The sequence below is a fragment of the Mauremys mutica genome, chromosome 2 (genome assembly GCF_020497125.1).
Source record: "Mauremys mutica isolate MM-2020 ecotype Southern chromosome 2, ASM2049712v1, whole genome shotgun sequence".
NCBI lineage: Eukaryota > Metazoa > Chordata > Testudines > Geoemydidae > Mauremys > Mauremys mutica.
Window position 1 is genome coordinate 217,311,530 of NC_059073.1, and position 22,484 is coordinate 217,334,013.

General features: G+C 45.1%; 1 protein-coding gene across 3 annotated transcripts in view; it reads right to left on the bottom strand.

Annotated features, from left to right (window-relative positions):
* Nucleotides 1–22,484, bottom strand: part of NOD1 (nucleotide binding oligomerization domain containing 1) — a 47,232-nt gene that overhangs the window by 6,858 nt on the left and 17,890 nt on the right. For 2 of the 3 annotated variants that reach the window (XM_045007399.1, XR_006577338.1), the window contains exons 3-10: nucleotides 20,706–20,880; nucleotides 13,633–15,436; nucleotides 11,617–11,700; nucleotides 10,262–10,345; nucleotides 8,533–8,616; nucleotides 7,293–7,376; nucleotides 2,016–2,099; nucleotides 997–1,080 (exon numbers count right to left, since the gene is read on the bottom strand). In XM_045007399.1, the coding sequence (XP_044863334.1) occupies nucleotides 997–1,080; nucleotides 2,016–2,099; nucleotides 7,293–7,376; nucleotides 8,533–8,616; nucleotides 10,262–10,345; nucleotides 11,617–11,700; nucleotides 13,633–15,436; nucleotides 20,706–20,880 (2,483 nt within the window). Of the gene's footprint in view, nucleotides 1–996; nucleotides 1,081–2,015; nucleotides 2,100–7,292; nucleotides 7,377–8,532; nucleotides 8,617–10,261; nucleotides 10,346–11,616; nucleotides 11,701–13,632; nucleotides 15,437–20,705; nucleotides 20,881–22,484 lie in introns of those variants that run through there. The other variant, XR_006577339.1, reaches the window with a different exon arrangement.

Sequence of the window (22,484 nt, forward strand, 5' to 3'; positions counted from 1 at the left end):
TTCCAAATGGAGTCCTGTCTAGTCTATGGTTTGAGGAAGAAATGTAGCTGCAGTAATATATAGGTAAGATGATCACTCACTAGACATAAACCACACTTGATATAAAGAGTTGAAATTGAAAGATACAAAAGTCATAAGGATAGAAAAGGAGACAGCATGGGATCCTCATTAACTGCTCTAGAGTAGAACAGTTGTCTCAAATTCAAAAACTACCCCCTGCTGAAATAGTGTAAAAATACTCAGCCGAGGCGACCACCACCCACCTTGTAGCTTGTCATGATATGCCACACATACTCTAAGCTCCCGGGATTGGCAGAGATTCAGGACTCAGCTAGAAAATCAAATTCTCAAAAATCTCTCTCAGTGGGGAGAAAAGGAAGAATTGCCTTGAAGAACTTTCTGAACTTGGCCAACAAATTGAAATGCTTTCAGCTACTGGAAGAATATTTGGCTCAGTCTCAAGTACAAATATCTACCCTGGTCAATTTGCCATTTCAAAGCATCAGGTAGCTTATCCTGGCTTTCTTGGATATAAACTTGTCCACTGGCAGCAGCACCCATGCTTTACTGTGCCCGCTCTGGCCCAAAGGGTGCTGGGCTTCCACTATTTTAAGGCAGATTTATAATAAACTATGGCCAAAATGTTCAAATGTAGTTGCTTAAAAACTAAGCACCCTAAATCAGGGCCCCTTTTTGCTTTCAGAGGTGCTGATTCTCCAGAGCCTCTACTCTTTGCAATAGGAGCTGCAGGTGCTCAGGACGTTTACTGAGGCATTTAAATGCAGATTTAGGTGCCCAACTTTATGCATGTTTTTTCAAAAGTTTAAAACAAAAAAAGCAAAGCAGCAGCTCAGTTTCACCCACGTAGTCCAGGAGTGCCCGAACACGTCCAGGCACTGCAGAGATGGCTCGCTGGGACCTGCATAGACTTGGAAGTTGAAGTTTTTATGTGATGGCTGACAAAGAGCCATGCTAGTCTAAATGTAATTAACTCACCATAAATGCGCTAGCTTCTTGTTGACTCTCAGCATCTCTGCAAAATTCTCTGCAGCTTCGTCATCTATTGCATTTTTAGTCAACCTAATTAGGAGAGAGTGTTTGTTCAGAAACTCTGTTTCCCATTTTAACATTTGCTACTCAATTATTTAAAAGCTGACAGTGCACTCAGCTTTAGACAAGCCACAAACAGTTCCTGTCCTGAGCAGCTTCCGAAGACTGGACACACACACCCCTCAGACAGAAGGTAGGAGAGGCAAAGAGACTATCTACTTGATTTTTATTAACAATGGGGCGGTGACATGGGTTAGCAGGTGTGGGCCTTGCAGAATGGGACAGGGATGTGTATGAGAGGGTAGATACAATGCACTGGAAGATATGGACAGGTCCAGACATGGGAGTGGCATTGTAGAAGCCACGAAGGCTGTGGGAACAGACAAACAAAAAACTTGTCTCACGTAACAAAAGTGATAGGAGACAAGACTCAGGTCTACACATAAAAAGCTGCAGTGGCACAGCTGCACTGCTGTAGCACTCCACTGAAGACATTATTATGCCAGCAGGAGGGCAGTTAATCCACCACCATGAGAGACAGTAGCTAAGTCAACACAAGAAGCCCTCCTGTCAACACAGCGCCACCTGCACTTGGGGTTAGGTTGGTATAACTATATTGCTCTGGGGTGTGGATTTTTCACACCCCTGAGCAACGCAGTTATACTGATGAAAGTGAAGTGTAGACCTAGCCTAAAGATATGTCTATACTTCAAGCTGGGGGTGTGATTCCCAGCTCGAGGAGACATTCCTGCACCGGTTAGATAAGAGCTAGCACTCCAACGCAGCTCTGGGAAAGACCTGTCATAAAGAACACATAATTGTCCTTTACCTTCGCACCCATTCTAAAGTGAAATGATCATTGTTTTCCAATGAGAAAGTAAACATAAGTTGCAGCTTTCCTTTGCAACTCATTAACAATGAGTAAGGGGGCAGATATTTCCATAGAATGAATGGATATTGATTACCAAAATATTTTCACGGTGTTGTTGTGCTTCAAAGCTTCGGCAATGCTTTTGCCTCCCTCTGGCGTGATGCCATTGAATGCAAGACTGGGAAAGAAGAGAGAGGAATATATAAAAATAGCCAGCATCTCCATTTTACAAAAAGCCTGAATTGTCTTTTAATCAATCCTAATACACAGCATATAGAGAGTGATTTACATGCTCAAAGGGCTCTACAAACTGTAACTAATTAAGACTTTACAAACAGAAGCATTTTAACTACATGCTTCTGTCACCGTCGTACAGCCTGGGTCCAACTCTGCCCTCAGTTACACAGGTCACAAGGTTTGTACTTACAGGACTGACAGCAGAATTGTGACTGGTGGCTTTGAGTACCAGGGTGGAAAATGCTGTTGGCACCAGCGCCATCCCCACCAGTAGCTAATCCAAAAAAACCCCAAACCACCAGGGACCCAGCCAGCCATAAAGCTGCGAGTCTGTCACGGATTCCATGACTTTCCAGGACCTCCAGGACTTCTGCAGCAGCTGGTGCATCTGGCCCGGGGCCACCTGAGCAGCTCGGGCAGCCCCTGGGCCAGCTGCACTGGCCACTGCTGGGACAGCCCTGGGCCATACCGCCCGCCTCCCCCAGCACCAGTGAGGGTCCCAGACCACGTGCCGCCACTCCCCCAGCTGCAGCAGGGGTCCCAGGCCACATGCCATCCTCCCCTCCCCCAGCATCCAGGCCGCCCTCTCACCCCAGAGCACCTGCGGTGCCCCCAGGCCGTCCACTACCCCAGAGCCCCCAAGATTTAGTCGGGTATATAGTACAAGTCATGGACAGGTCACGGGCTGTGAATTTTTGTTTACTGCCCGTGATCTGTCCATGACTTTTACTAAAAATACCCGTGACTAAAACGTAGCCTTAATTATACATACACACAGTTTTCAGTGCAGACGATAGGGTTTTTAAATCTTTCCCTCTATCTTCAGCTACACATTGGTAAGGGTATCTGCCTAATACTAAGCTCCAAGTTTCAGGTCTTTAAAAAGCAGCTCTTCTAAGTGCCTCTAGAAGCTAAACGTGAGCTGGCAGTATTGCAGGGATGACTAGTGAGATTAAGCCTTGTGCTAGCTAGCTGCCCAGGACTGGGCAACTACTTACCGTATATACTTGATCATAAGCCGCTTCGTTTATAAGCCAAACCCCCGCCCCCCCCAAGATGGATAAGTAAAAATGGAAAATTTTTATGACCGATTCATAAGCCAACCCTATATTTCAGGGGTCAGCAAACTTTGGCTCCTGGGCCATCAGGATAAGCCGCTGCCGGGCCGAGATGGTTTGTTTACCTTGAGCGTCCGCAGGCACGGAGGTAAATCTAAGTAATCAAAGTGTCCCAGTGCACCAGCTGCTTACACTGATGGGCTGGGACAGCAACTGGTGGGGAAAATGTTTTTTGGGGGGAAGCTGGGGGTCAGGGGAGTAACCCCTGTGACCACCCCTCACATGGCCCCACACCTAGCCCGGGACCCCCACACTCTCCCCATCCCATCCCTTCCCACCTTATCTGGGGAGGGCCAGGGGAGGATGACTCTGGCCTGGCTGGAGCTGCTCCGGCAGGCTGGGCAGCACGGCCGCAGCCTGCTCCGGTGGGCCAGACCGGGCGGCGCAGCCGCAGCATGTTCCAGCAGGCTGGGCCGGGCGACACAGTCACAGCGTGCTCCAGCGGGCCAGGTGGTGCGGCCGCAGTCCACTCTGGTTCTCTGCAGCCTGCCAGCCCCGGAGCTGCAGCTGCTTTGGAGGCTGGGGGGAGAGCAGTGTGGCCAGAAGCAGAGAGACCTATACAAGAGGAGCCACACACACAAGTGTCACTGGTTGATTTCTTCTTATTGGGTGCAGAGTTTGCCAAGCCTATTTGCAGAAGCCTCATCAGCCAGGCGCCAGAGGCTTCTGATCACCGTCAAATCTGGTCAGAGGGTAGTTTGTCAGTGATGTGTGACATTGTGTGCATGGGCCACAACCATGCGTGGGATCCTCTCATTAGCCCTATGTGTAAGGGCTGGGCGCAAACTGACCCTTGACTGTTCAAAACAGGCTCAGAAGGGTCCATGAACGGTGTGACAAGTCAAAGCCAGGTACGTGCATGGATGGGTCAGTTATAAGAATCGCTGATGGTGCTGCATTTGGCTGACGACAATCCATCAACACTTCTCTGCAGTACTCTCAGGGCTAGCCCGATGGCTCAAACACTGGGGGGAGGCATTGCATCAGGAATGTCAGCTGGCAAACGACTGAGATTCAGTCCTACACAGGACCTTGAATGCGGTTCACTGGTTGGATCATCAATTTCCCTGGTATGAACCAGATAAGTGGAACAGTTTAACTAAACCAATGTTAAGTTAGACCAGTGTAACTTCAGTGTGTAGACAAACCCTGAAGCAGCAATTATTGGTTGCTGCCAGAGGCAGGATTCCAAACTAAAGGTCTGGCCTGATAAGGTGATTCTTGTGTTCCAGTGACATGCAAGCAAGCACACTTCTTCATTAAAGTGCATGGTGATTAGTGGTTAGTCTAGTTAAGAGCCTGAATTCTGAAGGGGCCGCGCACCTGGAATTCCAACTGACCACAGGGAAACTGCAGATACTCAGCACCTGTGATGACTGGACCCAAGTAAAAGGATGACATGCTAAAAGACTGAAACAGAAATTATTTTAGGGCTATCTTCATCTACCCTTAAACTTTGCATAAAACCCACCATTGACACTAATGGGAATTCAATAGATGAAACAAGATTAAAGTACTCTAGGTTCAGAATGTAAATTCTTAATTTAAGAACTGTAAATTAACAATGATTATACAGAGAGCATACTCATCAAATGTGTAAATTACACAAAGCTAAGGGGGAGTTGCCAAACACTGGAGGATAGAGCTAGAATTCAGAGGGATCTTGATAACTTGAAGAACTGGGCTATAGACAACAAGCTGAAATTCAACAAAGACGAACGTAAGGTGCTACACTTGGTGAAGAAAAACCAAATGCACAAATACAGAATGGGGGATAACTGGCTTGGCAGCAGCACTGCTGAGAAGGATCTGGGAGTTGTGGTGGATCACAACCTTGACATGAGTCAGCAGTGCAATGCTGTTACAGAAAAAGCAAATGCAAGTTTAGACTACGTTAACGGAGGCATAGCATACAAGTCATAGCAGGTGATAGTACTACTCTACTCAGTGCTGGGTAGGCCTCAGCTGGAGTACTGTGTCCAATTTTGGTCACCGATGTAGAGAAACTGGAAAGGATCCAGAGGCCAGTGACAAAGATGATCAAAGAGATGGAATGCAAACCCTATGAGCAAAGGCTGAAGGAACTGGGTATGTTTAGTTTGGAAAAGAGGAGATTAAAGGATGGCAAGATAGAGGCCTTCAAATACTTGAAAGTTAGAGAAAAGTTGTTCGCTCTTGCCACAGAGGCCAGGACATGAGGCAATGGGTTCAAACAACACCACAGCAGATTTAGATTAAATCTCAGGAAAAACTTCCTAACTGTAAGAACAGCAGGGCAATGGAACAGACTGACTCAGGAGGTTGTGGACGCTCCTTCACTGGAGGTTTTCAAAAGGAGGCTGGATCGCCATCTGTCTTGGATGGTTTAGACACAACAAATCCTGCATCTTGGCAGGAGGTTAGACTAAATGAGCCTTGTGGTCCCCTCTAACCCTATGGTTCTAAGAATGAGGCAGGTGCAAAGGCAGAATTCATACTGCACATGCACACGCAATGACTGCAGCTTGTCAGTGCACATCATCATATTTGCGTCTGTAAGCACTAACTTCGTGAACAAATTTGTTCCAGATAAGAGTGCCAGGCAAGCATAACCCAGCTTAATGCTGGCTCAAGGTGTATCATCACACTTGAGATAAGACTTCTAGAGGAATTCTGCAGTGAGGAGAAGGTGGCTCGCTTAGGTAGCTTTTATATTTGAACAAAAATCTAGGTCACTGCATCTGTTCATCATTTTGTTTTGTTTCAGGCAGTCATCTGCCCAGAGAAAACAGGGCAGAGCTCTAGCTATGAAATCACTGATAGGCTGAGACAGCAGCAGTGAGCTCTCCAGAGATCCAGAATGTCTTAACCACACTCCTTGTTTCTCTACTGAAGAAACTAGTGAAGTGCACCATCTTGTGGGGAAAGCAAGCAAGGATATTTGCTCTTTCAAGAGAGGGTCATGGAGTTTAGTGTAACTGGGCGACAAAACGAAAGTAACTGAGCCAAAAAAAAAAGGCGGGGGGGGGGAGGAGGGGAGGAGAAGAGCATGCACTGAAACTGGGTGGAAGTGGCCATGAAAATTATTTTAAAATTCACAGCAAGAATTGAAAACATTAAAGCAAATAGGTATGAGTTGAAGTGATAAGATTTACAAGTCTAGCTTCTCCACATACCACATTGCCAACTTCAATGATTTTAGTGCTTTCAGATACTAGTTTCAAGCTTAGATACTGAACTTCATTACCAACACTGTCTCACGGATCACTATTATTTATACTGTGGTAGCCCTGTAGAGTTTACAGTCTAAGGCGATGTCTACACTAGCACTTTTGTCGGTAAAACATACATCACTCAGGGGTGTGAAAAAACACCCGCCTGACGGACATAAGTGACCCCAACAGAAGCACCGGTGTGGACACTCTCCCACTGACATAGCTCCCACCGCTCACTGGGGACGGTTTAAGTATGTCAGTGGGAGAGCTCTCTCCCATCAGCACAGAGTGGCTACACGGGAGATCTTACAGTAGCGCAGCTGTATCAGTACAGCTGTGCCACTGTAAGGTCTCTAGTGTAGACATAGCCTAAGAAATAGTACAGAAGCTGCTTGTTTCTCCTCAAGAGAGCACGCTTGACTAGTATGCAGCGCACCAGGGGCCTATTTCTCCACCACCCTGCGACCTGTGCAGTCATTTGCACCATTACAAAGTAGGTGCCAAGTGCTACTAAATGAGAATGGTAAATGGGTTTACGGGACCATTCATGGTGCAAGGCAGCAGAGCAGTAGGCCTTAGGCTGTAACTTGGAGCATTATAAAAAGAGAAGATGACAGACATACAAATGACAACCTGTGTTGTGACTGAAAATCCCACCTGATCCCAGACCTCAGGCTAGCCTCTTGTTTGACTCAGGGACCTGTTAGCCTACAGAGGAAAGGCTGCATTACCAAATGGACTTCGCAGACACAGCCTCTCCAGATCAGCTCTGATTTCAAAGCCCGTTAAAAAGGCAGGTGTTCTGTAAAGCCGATTTATTACCTCACATTCGTTAAGGAGGGGTGATTCCTCAGCGCCTCTGCAAACGCCTTCGCTCCTTCATCTCCAACCTGGTTACCCCACATCCTGGCAAGGAAAGAAAACAGAAAGAAATAAGGAACAAGGATCTAGTGCCACCCTTATCACATTCCCACCCCCCCAGTGACCTTATAGTACTGACCAGGGTTCCAAGCCCGTGAGGGACTCGGCCCCCTTCACGCCCATTGATCCTCGCAGGTTCCGTTCCCAACCACTTACAGGACTGAGCACTGAGGGTTCAATTCTGCTGCAAAGGTGCAGCCCAGAGGAAGCACTGGGAGATAGTTTGCCTCAGTGGGAGTGTCTCTTGGACTGTGCTGGGGATCCACCTGCAGCTACACCTCTTTAGGGGATACTTTCCCATGCACACTGATCCTGCTCTGAGCTGGTGTGGGTGGAGGGACCATCGTCCTGTCTTTTCCCTGCCCCCTTTAGGGTGCTCAGCACAGTCTCTCTGTTACCCTGCATGCAAAGACTGCCGCTGTACCTGGCCCTTGCCCAACCCAGGCAGGATGTGTGTAGGGGAAGAAGCTCCTTGTGCCCACCCCAGCCCCACGCCAGTGCAAGGGCCAGGCCCCGAAAGGAGGTGGATACTAAAGCAGCCCTGCGCTGTCCTCAGTAACGTGTGAAAATAAAATGGTGATAATTCTCTTATCACCACACCAGGCCAGAGGAGTTGTTGGCATCTCAATAGCCGACTGTCACCAGGGCGACTAAAATCACAGGGAACCTCCGCTGGCAGTCTGCTCTTGAGATGACCACTCCTCCTCGTGGCTGGGCCAAACCCCGCAGTCACAATGCCCAGAGCCGGGGCCAGACCCGTGGGACAGAAGCTGCTGCAGTGGGGTGAGTGCAGAGGGGGCTCACTCTCCATCTTCTCCTCCACTCGGGGGCCTCCCCTCCGCACCAGGCTGGGGGGGGTGGGGTGCTGCTGCAGGTGGTCGATGCCCCCTGGGCAGGTCAAGGAGGAGGCAGCTGTGGGAAAAGACGCTGGCCTATGATTTTAGGCCCTCCATGTGAATTTAGGCCACAGGCACATGCCTAGTTTACCTATATATTAATCGGGCCCTGGCCCCTCTGGAAGCTGCTATTCCTACACGCAGTAGGCCAGTTCTTCAGCTGCTGCAAACTGTCATAGCTCCTTTGCCAGCCCCAGCCGACGCCATGTTTAGACTCCCGCCAGGCAGTAACTAACTTTACTTACCCAATGTCATACATCGTTTTGCTCTTCTGGATAGCAAGGGCAAGACATTTCCCTCCTTCCGTGGTTATCTTGTTTGCTCCTATTCTGCATAAAAATATATTCACTGTTAAGATGCAGCTCTTAAAAAAACCCAACACATCTATACATCTATATTTGAACCCCAGCTTAGACACTGACCCTAGCAGCCAACTCCTATGGTAGATAGTGATGGAGGTCAATTACGGCTACTGCAGATTTCCATGGACTAAAATGTTGTACACATTTAAACTTTCAGTTACAAGGTATCAGAGCAACAGTAATCATTTTAGGCTGCAAAATTTAGGCCTGAGGAAGCACAACAAGTTAGCAGCAGAGCCATGACTAGAATTCACGAGTTCTTGGCTCCCAGTACTGTGTTCACTCCACTAGCTCACATTGCTTTTGTTGCTTCTTTTCACTTTCTATGGTAAAAAAAAATACGTGACAAGTTAACGTGACTTAACCTGAGGATGAAAACTGGCATTGTGTATGGCTAGGCATTCTATCTTTGCGGAAGTTCCCTGTACACAATGATAATGGTTCACCATTGGACTTTTGGTAGTTCCTTCATTGAAATGCAATACTGGAATACATTCCTTCCCTTTACTTATGAAAAGGTCAGGCCTATACAAACCTGAAATTAGTTACAATGAGGGAAATGTATCCTTATGCAGAGGCCCCAGCACAAGGTTTATGACCTACTAAAGTCCCTCTCCAGTACTCAAAATAGGACGTAAGTCAGGCCTGCACAACTCGCAAAGCGGTGAGGACCATATTACTCCAAAGAAAACAGCTGAGGGTCCTACCTTCCCCCCCCCGGCCCCGCCGAACCCCCCCCTCCCTCCAGCGCCGCCAAGCCCCTCTGAAATACTCCCCCCCCTCCAGCACTGCCCGCCCTGAGGAAACAAACCCTCCTTCCCCAGCACTGCCCCACCGAAACAGCAGTATTGAACCTTGGTAATATGTTATAGCAGGCCCCTAAGGTAGTATAATTAAGGTAAAAGAAAAGTGTCTTTTTGCTAGAAGTAGAATAAGCTCTTCCCCCCGCTTTGTAATCAATTGCCCTGTTGAATGAATGAGGTGTGACTGAGGAAGGTGTGGAAGGCAGCACCTCCAGACAGCTGCAACCCTTGGAGAGGGGATGGGAGCCAGACCAGATCAGTAGAACAGGTCAGCCACTGACTCCTCACTTGCCTCCTCAGCCTCCCCCGCCCCCAGCTCGCCTACTCACCCTCACCCCCCTGGCTCGCCTACTCAGCCCCTGCCACTGCCTGCCCACTTGCCGCCACTGCCCGCCCGCTCGAATCCTCAGCCCCCCACCTCCCCAGCTCGCCTCCTCACCCCCTGCCACTGCCCGCCCGCCCCTTCAGTCCCCCTCCCTCACCCACCGCTTGCCTACTCACCCCACGGGCCGCACAGTGAGGCCCCGGGCCGCATGTTGTGCAGGCCTGACGTAAGTGGAGTGTTGTGCTGACCCTTTGCATCAGGGTGCAAAGCAGTCTTTAGTAAAGATTACGCATTAAAGGAATGCATGCACAGCAGTCATTGTCAGAGTATTATAAGGAAGTACATAACTTCGCAAACCTCCTTTTGTTCAATCTGCATGTGTTTTCTTTTATTCAAGTAAGAAACTTTTCTCTTTCTCCCTTTAAAGTTGATGTACCCTAATTATGGTACCATGGAGCATAATAAGGAAAAATCCTGGACATACTTAACATATGTGAGGCTTGAACATTCTTCAATGAGTCTTGCAACGTATTTGGCTCCAACATCAGTAATTTGGTTGTTGTACAAGCTTAAAGAAAAATCACATTGGTAAAAACAGATTATTTCTGCTGTTACCTGAATATATACAACCTGGATGTTTTTGATACACACAGAGTATCTGTCTTTATGAGGGTCCTGTATAAAGATTTAAATATTTCTTTCTAGTGATGGGGATAATAATTTAATAAAGAGCTATAAAATTTAAGACCAGACTGGGATTTATTTGAAGGAAGGTGTTTATATATAAAAAGAAATGTAAATGAACTCTTCCAGCAAACCCAGCTCCCATTTTTTGGTGCCAATATGAAAATACTTTTACATAAAAATTATGAAACCAGTAAGCATGCAAAATATGTGCTCATTCTTTTATTAGATTCATGAAAGCTCTCTGAAATACATCTTGTTCCTTTCATTGCAAAGTCAGATTATTGAGGAGGTACACTGGGAACAGGGCATTGGTGGAAGGAAGCAATTTTTGGGACTTAAGTTCACTTTTCATGCCACTATTTAACCAAAAGTAGCGAGTAAAGGCTAACAAGCCCACCAGCCCAAACTTGACCAAAAACTGATTTTCTTTTAGGTCTTTAAGGAAATCGCTGCTTCCTGCATGGGTAAATGTGGTTATACAAAAGGATCCAGTAAACATGACCCCTTGAAAGATGACCCTTCCACTCCCCTTCTCTCTTGTAAGCTATATTTACTTTGTATAGAAGAAAGAAATGACTCAACTAGTGGTGGATAAAGAAAGACAAAGGAGGTCAAGTTCTAGCTGCAAAACTGAACATACCTGATCAGCATTACAACATGAGCAAGCTTTGCCTTTTGTAGGAATCCATCCTGTGATCAAGGACAGGAGAACTGCTGTGTGGGGGATTGGCTGTCCCTCTCCTGCTGTGCTGTCACACGGACACCTGCATCACAACTTACTACGCTATGACATAAAACGGTGCCTTACAAAACCTGCCATGGTCAGGTTCGGTAAACTAAGGGTATGTCTACACTGTGATAAAAGACCCGTGGGCACAGTCGTGGCTGGCCCGGGTCAGCTGACTCCGGCTCCGGAGGCTCAGGCTGCAGGGCTATAAAATTGCAGTATAAACTTCAAGCTCAGGTGGTGACCCCAAGACTGCTGTCCCAGGCCAGCCCCAGGTCTTTTACTGCAATGTAGACATACCCTAAAGGGGCCTGAGTTTCCATCCTGTCCTTGCTAGTGCTGACTATTAGCGCTGAGGGATCATTCAGGATGAAAGGTGCTGTAATGTAACATTATCTCTTGCGCTGTTCCCAACTCATACATACCCCAGGTAAGTCACAATTTTGTACTTGGAGAGCTCATCGTATAGTACTCTTACTCCATGATCCGTGATCTGATTAACATTCAGCCTAAAAGAAGAAAGAAGGGAATCGATGGCTGATTAGTCAGATTATGAAGGGTTCACCGGCCACAGGATATTCTGTGGCCTCCTCTTCATGGATTGCTGCAGATCTACACATCTTCCTCTCACATTTTAACAGAGCATCAGACCTTAATATATTAAAGCCATTAACAGAAATGTGAATTCAGTTTTTTAAAACTTGCACTTTAAAAAAAACAGAGCTCCCAGCTAAGGCTCTATATGCTGTACCTGGAATTAAAAATAAAAAAATTCAGTAGATCAACAGACCAAAGATAGATCCCAGTTTTCCCACAGTTCATTATAATTAGGGGAGATGCTCTACTTGGCATCCCCACAACAATACCTATCCCAGCAAAACCCAGCTCCTCAATGGGCCACCAGTCATCTAATCGTCCCTGCCCATACTCAGTGAAAGGCTAGAAAACAGGCGAGTATAGAAGCATGTTCTGAAGGCCAGGACATATATGCACTAGTGAACTGTGCTCAAAACACAGAATTTCAATCCCATAGGAAATTTTGAAATTTCTTTTTTGCCCTGTATTGGGACAAAAAGTCAAAACACTGAATTTTTTTCATGAAACAAAATACTCCAAAATATTTTGTTTCAGAAAAATCAGAACATTTTATTTCAAACTTTGTTATTTTGTTTTTTATATTATAATTCATAGTACAGGAGTTGAAGGGACAAAAAAGTAATTGTTTTGACCTTATCAAAATGAACAGTTTAGACATTTTTCTGTTAAATGTCATCAAAATCAACATGTTCCTGTGAAACATTTCAATTTCAACAAATCAGCATTTTCCAACATAAAACTGATCCAGTGGAAAAATTTTGACCAAGCTCCAATGCCAAGGATTTGTCTACACAACTGTGCACTGCAGACCCTAGGGGTGTGAACTGTAGAGCACACTAACATGTTGTGCTGTAACATCCCCATGCAGATCCTGCTTGGCATGAATTAAAAGGTAATGAGAAGCAGGTAGATTTTTGTTCACACCAGCAGGGTCTGCACAGGGCGGTTACAGCACAACCTGTTTGCATGCTATGCAATTCACAACCCCAGAGTCCGCACTGTGCTGCCATGCAGACAAGCCCTGAGAACACCCTGCCGCCAAGCCACTTCTGCTTATTCCAGGAGGTTGGTAGCTTGCTCACTCAGCTGCACTGATCAGTAGAGGGAATCTGGCTCAACTTCTACAGATCAAAGGAGTCTGCTTCTTTTCAAATGACTCACTGTGAAATTAGGTTTGGGTTGTTACAAATGTCATTTTCTGTTCTCTAGGAATTAACAAATGGAAATGACAGTCCTCATGCCAGGATGAGCCATGTTAACACAAAAGACACACTGCTCTGATCAGCAGTTGTTTTGAATGGCAGATTCCTCCCACTGCCATATTTTAAAGCCAGGACAAGCTCTAGCAAATTTTCACGTAAGGGAAGTACTACCAGCAAGTACTTCTCCTTCCCTGCTCCCCCTGCCACCCCACCCCACCCCTGGTGCTTTCTCACAGAACCTGGACCACTTTCAAGACATAATCTGAGATGGACCCAAATCAAGACCACAGACCTAAACACCCCAAACTGCTGGTGGTATTTTTTGCAATCTGGATTCAAAATTCACACAGCTGGTCCCTATTACTATTCTACCTTCCACCCCCGCCCCCCCAAAAAAGATCTGAAATCGGCAAACTCTGGGATGTTCAAAATTCTGATCCAAATTTTGCTGCTTGGGGGGCTGCCTCCTCTTAAGATACTGAGGTGATCGTTCTGAAACAAGGCTTTAAAAGCCAAATACAGTTTATTTCCAGGAGCACTTGGTGCCTTTCACCCTCTCAAACTTGAAAGAGTTTCTGTAAGTTTAATGCTTACATTGTGTAATAAATCAAAGATAAACAGTCACCTGGCACAACATCCTACCTGATCACCGCAAGCTTGTTAAAACAAGGTAGAAGTTGTTTTACTCCATAGTCATTGATGTTATTGTTGTCTAGATCCAGACCCAGATGCTTCTGAAAGTGCTGCATCACAAAGGATATGGCGCTGCAGTCCGACGAATAGGCATTGCAATAGGTGAGTTTGATGTAGTTGGCCCTCATGCCCCTGACAGTCAGCTTGGCTAGTTTTTCACTCTGAGTCTCATAAATGCACCTCAGCATCCAAACAAAATTGGGCAGGACCTGAATCTGTTTATAACCCTTCTGTCTTGCCCGTATCAGGCTCTGCAATTGAAATTTCATGCTTTCTAAGAGATATGTGATGAGCGCATTTCTCTTCCTCTTAATGGCTGCAGGCGAAACTAAATGTCTGATGAGCTTCTCCTTGTCTTTGGAGAGCAGACCACAGAGGAAAAGATTGGTGAAGTGGAAATGTTCTTTATTTCGGAAAGGATCTTCTCCTATAGAGTGTTTGCGCAACCAGGAAATAGGGAGACAAGTAGACGGGGCGGTCTCAGTGGAAGAGCACTCTGCGAAAAACTTCAGTAACTCCTTTGTACCCAATTTCTCTTCAGTAACTAGGAACAAAGCTGTGAAAAAAGACTGCAGGGTCAAGTGCAAGAACTCATAGGAGGACTGGTCTCCAAAGCCACCGCAGTCATGAACCGTCCTGAGGAATCCCAAGTGCAAATCCTGCTCTGACATGTTCAAAGATGTGACTTCCTCCTGGTCAAAGATAAAGAGAGACTTCTCCAACCCCATGTGTGCTATTTTACCCAAAGAGAACAGAGTTTCCTTTTTTGACCTGAATGTCTCCACTTGGCTCCTGGTGTTCTTCTTCATCAAATTTGTTTTCAGAGTTCGGTTCAAGTGAACTTCAGTCATGAGCAAAAAAACATCGGAGAGTGTAACTGAGTAGTTTGGAAGCTCCTGACTGTCAAACATGGAATGGAAGAGTTCAAAGCATTTAAAGATAATCCAACAAAACAAAGGCACCGAACACAAACTGCAGAGACTGGGGTTTGCTTCCAGCTGGTTCGACATCAATACCCGACACTCCTCGTCTCTGAAGAATTTCTTAGTGTATTCCTTCAGGTTATTGCTGGAAAACCCTCGGAGCAGTACTTTCTTCCTAATGATGTTTTGATGGATCTCAGTTCCTGTCCTTGCTGTCAGAACTTTCCTTGATCCCTTAAGAACCTTTCCACTGAGAAGATTCACCAACAGGGCAAGAGGGTGGGTAGGTTCACTGGGTGAGCAGATCTCGGGGATGCTGCTCAGGTCAAAGTCGGAATGGATCTCATCAAAACCATCAAACGTGAAGAGGGCTGTATGAGGGAAGTGCAGGATGTGGTTGAATACCTCCTCGGGGTCCTGGTCTGGGTAACAGTTGTATTTGAACAGGAGATCCTTCAAACAGATGGCTTCATTCTCTTTAAAACAGCTAAACATCCTGCACCTGAACCGGAAGAAAAATTTGGCACCTACATCCAATTCTCCTCTGGCCCAAAGATTTTGCATCTTTTGCAGCAAAATGGATTTTCCAATACCTGCATCACCAAAGACATAGATCGTCTCTCCATCTTCGTTAATTAACCCAATTCTATCATCAAACAGCTCTTCTAGGCAGCTCACCTTGCCTAGGCTCTCATTGGTATAACTGACCAGCTCGATAAGACTAGCAGCATAGGTTTCCTCCAGCAGCATTTCCTCCTTCTGAGCATACGACATAACAAACTTTGTGTCTCTTGCCAATTCATATTTGAGTTTCTGACGGTACCTGCTGACTAAAGAGAGAATTAATTATTAAAAGAGATTGAATCTAACATAAGGGCTACAATATATAAAGTCCCTCCATGCTTAGGAACGAAGGAGGAATGACTGGCTATATACAAGCACTTATGCCTGCGGCTCTTAGGTATAGAAGAGTTTTAGGCTACAGCTTACTCCTTCCTATCTTTTATCAAATACATGCTGACTTGAAGTTGCCTCTCTAGAAACAGGGGGAATGATGAGAATTTTGATATTATACAGTTTCTAGAGAGGCAACATCAGGACCCTCAGAGAGGCTCTTTGGGCTTTTTCAATGACAAGCAGTGTTTCTCTGGAGGGGAATCAACTTGTAATAGTGAACTTTTTTTTTTTCTTTGCATGTGTTCAGCACAAATCTGAGAGGCACTAGCAAAGCTCCTGTCGGGATAAGAAAGATAATTTCTGCTTAGCAACATTTTCCAACTGCATGCTTTATTTTCTGGATAGTCATGAATTGGATAACAGGTTTGTGTGTGATTTCTCAGTCCAAAAGGAACAAACGAAGAGCAGTTGTTTTTACAGCATCGGGTACTTTCTACATGCCAAGTTAGACGATTAGGACTATTGCAAAGATCTGATTGCTAGCTGTTCCTGAGGGCCTTTAGAATTCCTGGCTCAAAGACTTTCCCCCCAGTCCTGAGCTGGTGTAATTACATCTTACAGGCTCAACGGGGTTGTTTTGCCAGTACTTTGATGGGAGGCTGCTAGGAAGTGGTGCTGGTGATTCAGTTGGAAACACTCTTCCCTTCCAGTCAGTACTGACCCAGTGGCACAGCACTGTATTAGGGGGCACTGTGTTGCTTGATGCTGCCATCTTTTGGAGGAGACATAAAACCGGGGGCCTATAGACCCCACCGCCCTTTCTTCAAAGGTCAGGATGTCCAAGCCAGAGACAATTTAGATGGTTACACTCTCCCCTCTAAGTTTCCCTGGCAGTTTCAGTTAAATGAGTTGTTCTTAGAGCTGCAGGGTTAGAAGGGACTGCAAGTATCATCTAGTCTAATCCCCTGCCGAGATGCGGGATTTGCTGTGTCTAAACCATCCAAGACAGATGGCAATCCAGCCTCCTTTTGAAAACCTCCAGTGAAGCAGCTTCCACAAGCTCCCTAGGCAGTTTGTGCCATTGCTCTGCTGTTCTTACAGTTAGGAAGTTTTCCCTGAGATTTAATCTAAATTTGCTGTGCTGTAATTTGAACCCATTGCCTCTTGTCCGGCCCTCTGCGGCAAGAGAGAACGATTTTTCTCCATCTTTTTTATGGCAGCCTTTCAAGTATTTGAAGACCGTTTTCATGTCCCCCTTTAGTCTCCTCTTTTCCAAACTAAACATACCCAGTTCCTTCAGCCTTTGCTCATATGGCTTGAGTTCCACCCCTTGATCATCTTTGTCATTCTTCGCTCCTTGCCTATTTGTTAGTTTCTTAATAATCATAATCATCCCAGGCTCTAGGCACCTCAACAGATTAAAAAATAATTTATAGAATAATAAAAATCCTAACCACTGGGCAATGTTCCTTTGTTTTCATTGCAAAGGAGTCTACATTTCAGAAGGGCGGGGGGGGGAGAGGTTAAGGTTAAGAGTCTTGTATTTATACAGTCTGGAAAATGCTTTGGGATCCTTTGAGATGAAGGGCTGTATAAAAATGTGATATTTTAATTGTAATAATATAACAAAAAATCTGCTGTCACTTTGCCAAAGATAATCACAGAGCAGTTAGTTTGTGCTGTGAGTTGAAAACTAGGGTTGATCTGAGACTGTGATGCAACACTATGGGATATATAAAAACAAACAAAAAAAAGTACTTGAGGTTTAGAAAAATAAAAGCTACATAAACAAAGCAAAATATAAATGTTCAACTAAATCCTCATGATTGTATTCCAATACTGTGGCGGGGATGCTGTCAGGCTACATTTAATGCTAAGATATTTCAGCTAGCATCTGAGTGTTTACATATTAGTTTTCTTTGGCTGCGATAGCACAAATCCTACAGCGTGTATATGTTTCTTGTTATTTAATGCATAATAGAGATGATCCTAGATACACAGCAAACGGTGTCCTTATCACACTATTACTTGGTTAGAGCCTTCTATCTATAAGGGTAATTCAGGAGTCCTGGTGGCATATTACTCAAGTTCCACCTACAATCCCAGGACATTTTTGCAAAAACAATTGGAAGTGAAATAGTTCATGTTGATGCTTAAACTGCTGTCATTAGGTTACATGGTTAAAATGAAATCTCTAGTTCACCTGAAAATGCTGATCTGATGTTGTGATACTCTGTACCCCAAAGCAACACCCTGGCACCCCATATTTACCATGGTGATATGATTATGACAGGTTTTCTACAATGTATGTCTTGTGAGATGTTGGATTGTATGTGCTATCATTGTATGTGAAGTTTTGCTATGTGTGTGTTACTGAAATATGTTGTAAGACTGGAAATACCCAGAACCAGCCTTTTAGGTATAACAATGGAGCAGCCTTACACTGATGATGGCCCATTAAGGGGAATCCACACTCAACAGGACTCCCCCAAGAACTGTATACAATGGAGACATCCCAGAGAAAGCACGGAGACAATGGAGACTGCTTGACTCACATCATACCAAAAGATCTTTCCAACAAGCTGGAAGAAGCTACAAAAGGGGGAAGTGACATCCTCACGTGGCCTCTCTCCTCCCACAACTCAACACCTGGAAACAAGTCTGGAGAACAAAGATTTTGAACGGGGAAGGTGGTCCCAGGCTGAAAAGAGGAACCCCAGCCTGTGTATGAAGGAACTCTCTCATCAGGGTGACACACTGCTTGATTCAAATCCTATCTATTTTATAGAACTGAGATTGTGATTCTACTTTTATTTCTTAGGTGACTAACTTTGATCTGTACACTCACTATTCATAATCAGTTAAAATCTATCTTTCTGTAATCAATAAATCTGTTTTATGTTCTACCTAAAACAGTGCGTTTTGGATGAAGTGCTTGGCAAATCTGCTCAGTAACAAGAGCTGGTGCATGTCCTCTTGACATTGAGGATGGGGCAAGTGGATAATAAACTCACACTGGCCAGGCTTCTAACAAGGGCAAGACAGTACAGCTCTGGGATCCTAGACTGGGGAGCTGGGGGGAATTGGCTGGAGCCTCTCTATTGTTGGTTCGTGGGTGGCTGGCGAAAGCATTCATGTAACTCAGCTGGGGTTGTCCCTGCCTGTGGATAGCTGTATAAGTGTAGGACCTGGAGAGGTTTGCAGCTTGTCACAGCATCAGTGTGAGAGGGAATCAGGTTGGTGAGACAGAGGACTCAGTGGTATCCCAGTTCCAGGATGCACCGCAAGGAACCTGTCACAGACGTACCACAGTGTAGCAGTTTCATCTGACTCTCTGGTAAGCTTTTTGAATTTTTTCCCTTTTTCCCCTCCTGGCTTCAGTAAGGTAGCTCTTTCATTATTTTGTTTTAAGTATTTTTTTTTAAAGTCACCTGTAGCTGATCAGTAAAACCGAATACTTTTAGAGGGAATTAATTTCAAATATTTAAATGGGAGTGATACACATGACTGTACTGCTTGCAGCGCTACGCGGGGAGGACTAAGGTGACTTTAATCCACCTGTATGCCCTCATGATCTGCCATGCTTTGGGATCTAAAATGGCCGCCAGCATAACTTACTTAGGTAATAGAAGGGGCTATTCTAAGTTCCAGCAGCCTGGAAGCATACAGCTGCCCTACACAATGCATTCACCATGGTATTTTCCCTAGATGGCGCTCTGGTTTTTACAGACCCTGTTGTGACAGTGCCCCCCATAAGGCTTTATGGAAATATGCTTATGAAAGTATATATGACATAACTAGAATATGTTTTATGCTACACATGCCATGTAACATATCTCTGTAAAGGTTATGATCTACTGAATCTATTAATCCTATTTGTATGCATGTATCATTTTTGTACCTGAAGTTAGGAATATTGGCTGTATACTTGCTTGATTTCTAAGTAGCCTTAGTAAAGCATTTGGTCAGCTTCTTGAGAAAGGAATGTGCAAATTAAGTGCCCAATCAAGAAGCACTTAAGGGACAATGGATCTTGGGAGGCTCCAATCCACATAAGAAGTCCACACAAGGACATTCAAGGTAGCAGGTAAGCAATGGCTGCTGCCTGTAAAAATGGAGTCATGCATGGACACGTGACTTGCCCATGTGACTCCAAAACTCAATCTTGGAGCTGGACTTTCCATAGGGGAGAGGAGGGGGTCTCCACCCACAAGAGAAAGTCTACTTAAACCCCTGGGAGACCCCTCCATTTTGGCTTCAGCTGGCTCAAGAGATAGCCTCTCCACCCCCAAGGATACCTAAAAGAAACTGGAACAAAGGACAGTAACTACAGGGGGTGTGAGTGATTGCTGAACCCAGACTAGAAGGAGACTAGTCTATAAAAGGAAGCTTACTGGGTGAGGTTTTTATCTGTAGTCAGTTTTCTTAGACACAGACTTGCGTGTTCCATTTTATTTTGCTTGGTAATTCAGTTTGTTCTGTCTGCTATTACTTGGAACCACTTAACTCCTACTTTCTGTATTTAATAACTTTTTATTTATTAATTAACTCAGAGTATGTATTAATACCGGGGTGGATGGGGGGGGGGAAAACAGCTGTGCATCTCTATCTATCAGTGTTATAGAGGGTGAACAATTTATGAGTCTACCCAGTATAAGCTTTATACAGGGTAAAACAGATTTATTTGGGGTTTAGACCCCATTGGGAGTTGGGCATCTGAGTGTTAAAGACAGGAACACTTCTGTAAGATGCTTTCAGTTAAGTCTGCAGTTTTGGGGCATGTGGTTCAGACCCTGGGTCGGTGTTGGAGCAGACTGGGATGTCTGGCTCAACAGGATGGGGTGCTGGAGTCCCGAGCTGGCAGGGAAAGCAGGGGCAGAAGTAGTCTTGGCACATCAGTTGGCAGTTCCCAAGGGGGTTTCTGTGATCCAACCTGTCACACCTGTATGTTGCCACAGACAGTAGTAGAGGGGATAAAAATCTCACCCCATATTACTCAGACTGAAAACAAGAAACACAATGTAGGGTCTATCCCTGGTTACATATTTTTAAAGCTTGATTCCCAAGGCTGGGAAAATCAGAACTAATAGTGAGGCTAATCAGTAGATGAAATTAATCCAGTTAATATTAACATACATTTCTCTGGAGACATGTTTTCTACAGAGAATTGACCTGCATATTGGCTCTTACACCTCTTCCTACCTGGATCTGTATTTACAACAGGTTTATTTTGAATAGTCTGTGAAGGGTGGAATTCTATTTCATCCAACCAAGGCTGTAGTTCGTAATACGCATCAGAGACCTCTTGCAGGATGTAGATGAAATATTCTGAAACTTCTTCTCCTTTGCTTCGAACCAGATCCAGAATTTTACGAACCTGAAGAAATACCACGTAGAATGTTAGTGATACGTAGGATTGTGTATCGGTTACATTTATGAAATGCTTTGAGTTGCTTCAGGATTGGAAATGGGACCCCAATCAAAGCCTAGAGTCTACACTCCCAAACTGGGATGTCAGAATCTGGATCTGAACCTGAATTATCCCAAAGTTCAGTGTGTTTGGATTCCGGCATTACAAAGAGGCTGGACCTGCAACTCTGATTTGGATCAGAGGTTTTAGTTTGGGCTCATTATTACAGCTGTGTACATATACCAGCTATAAAGATAAGGGACACAGGCTGCTCCATAATGTAGAATGCAAAGGAAATTCCTGGTCTGGGTGGTCACCACAGTCATGCAGGAGATTTCAAATCTTGCCCATATTAAATGAAACCAGAGGACTGATTTTTGACCTCCTGGCCTGGTCCTCTGATTTCTGAGGCTAAGTTGCATTATTTAATTTTATATCAGAATCTAGCCTGAATAGCAGTGTGGACAGCAGAATGTCTCTCTGGACTTGAATGCAGAACCAAACAAGCTCTTCCTTCGTTAAGCACAGCAGTTTAACTCTGCAAGACCACCTCTCCCCGCCCATGCTATGGGGGATTGGGTGGGGGGCGAGAGACAGCGTGCGTGTGCACGCAATGCTGTGTGCCCCTCTCATTCAGCAGCCATAGGAAAGTTAATGTCCACACCCACTAGCAAAAAAGTTTGACTCCGGCTAATAGATGGAAAGGATTAGGTTTGGTGGGTGGATCTAGAGAGCAACCAGCATGTGACAACCTTAGTGCAAGTGTTTCTAGAGAGTACAGCCTTTGCTCTAAGGATACTTCTCTATGGACTGGATTCCATTCCTGCTAGTCACAAGCTCAATTTCTTCAGTAGGCAAAGGACTTCCAAATTCCTTAATCTCTGAGGCAACTTTTCTCTGGTATCAGAGGGGTAGCCGTGTTAGTCTGGATCTGTAAAAGCAGCAAAGAGTCCTGTGGCACCTTATAGACTAACAGACGCTTTGGAGCATGAGCTTTCGTGGGTGAATACCCACTTCGTCAGATGCATCCGACGAAGTGGGTATTCACCCACGAAAGCTCATGCTCCAAAGCGTCTGTTAGTCTATAAGGTGCCACAGGACTCTTTGCTGCTTTTCTCTGGCCTTTCATGAGCTAGAGAACCCACAATGCAGGATCGAATACACCAGAGCACAGCAAAAAGAGGATTTTTAGATATTAAAAACCTTCACCCAAATCCTCTGGTCTGAAATCTTTCTAGTTCAGGATCTGCAAAAGTGGGGCAACTCTCTTATGACAGAACATCGATAAAACCTACTTGTAGCCAGCAAACATTCCTAAGACAATCTATTTTTTCCTTCCACCTCAGATATTCAATAAGAAAACTACAAATAGGAGATATTTCATGTGAACAAAGCTTATAGCTACTAATTGTTTCAATTTAAAAAGAAAAGGAACAAAGAATGGAGCCCTGGTAAACATAAATGTGGGTGGTCGCATCAGGAAACAATCTCGGGGGCTGCATTAGCCTCTTCCACAGAGACCCCTCGATAGTGGGGATTCTCCTTCAAGGGAAATCCTGGGGAGGTGCGGC